The 2,506-nt window shown below is 32.6% G+C and overlaps 1 protein-coding gene across 2 annotated transcripts in view; it reads left to right on the forward strand.

Annotated features, from left to right (window-relative positions):
• LOC107630838 (hydroxymethylglutaryl-CoA synthase) overlaps positions 1 to 2,506 on the forward strand; it is a 7,922-nt gene that overhangs the window by 3,704 nt on the left and 1,712 nt on the right. For both annotated transcript variants that reach the window (XM_016334097.2, XM_016334105.2), the window contains 9 exons: positions 121 to 253; positions 696 to 839; positions 1,012 to 1,170; positions 1,336 to 1,409; positions 1,495 to 1,570; positions 1,718 to 1,773; positions 1,860 to 1,947; positions 2,023 to 2,163; positions 2,258 to 2,407. In XM_016334097.2, coding sequence (XP_016189583.1) covers positions 121 to 253; positions 696 to 839; positions 1,012 to 1,170; positions 1,336 to 1,409; positions 1,495 to 1,570; positions 1,718 to 1,773; positions 1,860 to 1,947; positions 2,023 to 2,163; positions 2,258 to 2,407 — 1,021 coding nt within the window. The remainder of the gene's footprint in view (positions 1 to 120; positions 254 to 695; positions 840 to 1,011; positions 1,171 to 1,335; positions 1,410 to 1,494; positions 1,571 to 1,717; positions 1,774 to 1,859; positions 1,948 to 2,022; positions 2,164 to 2,257; positions 2,408 to 2,506) is intronic.

Consider the following 2,506-nt stretch of genomic DNA (forward strand, 5'->3'; position numbering starts at 1 on the left):
TGCAACAATAATCCAAGACTATTGATTACATATTACTCTGTATTATACTTTCAATTTCACTGTTAAATTGAATGCTGTGCATCTTTCCTTGTCTTATCTCTTGAACTCTTGTTTCTTCAGTTTGACGGTAGTTTCTTCTCTTCTTGAGAAGTATCAAATCGATCCTAAAAGCATTGGTCGTTTGGAAGTTGGTAGTGAAACTGTGATAGACAAAAGCAAATCCATCAAGACATTCCTCATGCAGATCTTTGAGGTATCCTTTTAGTGTTGAATTACATGGAAAGATTTGCTATTGACTCACCATATTATGGTAGTTTAGAAAATAAAGTGATTTTAAGTACCTAATTATCTCTATGGAATTATTCAGCCTTAAAACGTTTCAAGTATTTTAAGGTTGTATTGAAGCTCTTAAGGTCACTTAATCTTGGGTATATATATTGAACAAAGAGAGCACAACTAACATGATTTGTAATTCTATCTAGAATCCTTTCATCTTGAATATATACCAAGATCATATACGAGATTTGTTTGCCATGATGTGATCAAGTAATATTCTAATATCTCAATTATCAGACATTTTATTATTAGAAAAAAAAATGGGTTGTTTTGTTATGCCATGATTTTCTTGATCAAATCATTAATTTATGGAGCTTTCTGACATAAATTACTTTTTCCTCTTGGGTTGTAACAAGCAGAAACATGGAAACACTGATATTGAGGGTGTTGATTCAACTAATGCTTGCTATGGAGGAACTGCTGCTTTGTTCAATTGTGTCAACTGGGTGGAGAGCAGCTCATGGGATGGACGCTATGGATTGGTCGTTTGCACCGACAGTGCTGTAAGATCCTTTCCAATACCCTTTGACTATTATTAGTAATCATAAACATGTTTTGTTAGTCGTTTTCAAAGCTCAAGTCAGGGAAACTGCAATTATAAACTTGTATATTTTTAATTAGTTTTACATTTAGTCTAAAAATGTATATTTTATAATAGATGTGTTACTTAATCAGGTCTATGCTAAAGGACCTGCTCGGCCTACTGGTGGAGCTGCTGCTATTGCCATGCTAATCGGTCCTGATGTTCCCATTGCTTTCGAAAGCAAATTGAGGGCAAGTCATATGTCACATGTGTATGATTTTTACAAGCCTAACCTTGCGAGTGAATATCCGGTAAGCTTCGGAATCATATGTTTTTAAAGCTATATTCCATTTTTTTTCTTTTTTATGACTAATGTTATGTTTAAAAGGCATCTTTCAACTTGCCTTTGGTCTAAGAATATGGTGTGAAGGATAACAATTGACTGTTAGTCCATTCTTTAATTTCATGTGGTGTAGGTAGTTGATGGGAAACTTTCTCAAACATGTTATCTTATGGCTCTTAATTCTTGCTATAATCAGCTCAGCAAAAAGTAAGCCTATACTTTTAATACAATTCTTATAACTTTGATTTGTAAATGTAACTAATTATCTTGGTATATTGTTTTTGTTTTGCAGACATGAGAAACTTCAGGGAAAACAATTTTCTATTTCTAATGCTGATTATTTTGTATTTCACTCTCCCTATAACAAGGTAGTCTGTGGTATAATTATCTATCATCAAATATTTTAATCTAATAACACTTAATTTTTATATTACATATTTTATCATTTTACATCTTGTGCATGATTGTATCTTCGTTTTAAGTAATATTTTTATTTGTATTGATGAATACTCCAGCTTGTACAGAAAAGTTTTGCTCGTTTGGTATTCAACGACATCTTGAAGAATCCCAGGTTTTTGTCATTTTTCATCACCTAGAAAGCGTTGGATTCCAAGTGTTTAGTGAATTTGTCTTTGAAAGATTCTTACATGACTTCAGCTTGATGGGTGAAACTGCTAAAGAAAAGCTGGCACCATTTGTAACACTATCTAGTGAAGAAAGCTATCAAAGTCGGGATCTAGAGAAGGTTTTAGAGTCATATTTTGATTTCTTATTTATATTAAATTTATATAATCTCTAAGTAACCTAATGAAAATTACAGGTATCCCAGCAGGTTGTGAAACCTCTGTATGATGAAAAGGTGCAACCAGGCACTTTGATACCGAAACAAATTGGCAACACATACACTGCATCGCTCTATGCAGCCTTTATTTCGCTTCTTCACAACAAAAATAGCACACTGGTGAATGTTCTAAACACTACTTTAACTCAAATATAACCTTTTATGACAACTTAAGTTCATGGTCTTTGTAAAAATTGTAATTTAAAATTTTCAGGCCAGTAAGAGGGTGATATTATTCTCATATGGAAGTGGCTTGACTTCTACAATGTTCTCTTTACAAATAAATGAAGGTCAACATCCATTTAGCTTGTCAAACATTGCTAAAGTGTTGGACATTGCTGCAAAGCTGAAGTCAAGGCACGAGGTAAATTTTGAAAGTCTTATTTCTAGCATGTGCTAATAGATATTTGCTATGTTTATGCTATATATAGATATTTGCTATGTTTATGCTATATATATATAT

Source organism: Arachis ipaensis, chromosome B01 (assembly GCF_000816755.2).
Source record: "Arachis ipaensis cultivar K30076 chromosome B01, Araip1.1, whole genome shotgun sequence".
Lineage (NCBI taxonomy): Eukaryota > Viridiplantae > Streptophyta > Magnoliopsida > Fabales > Fabaceae > Arachis > Arachis ipaensis.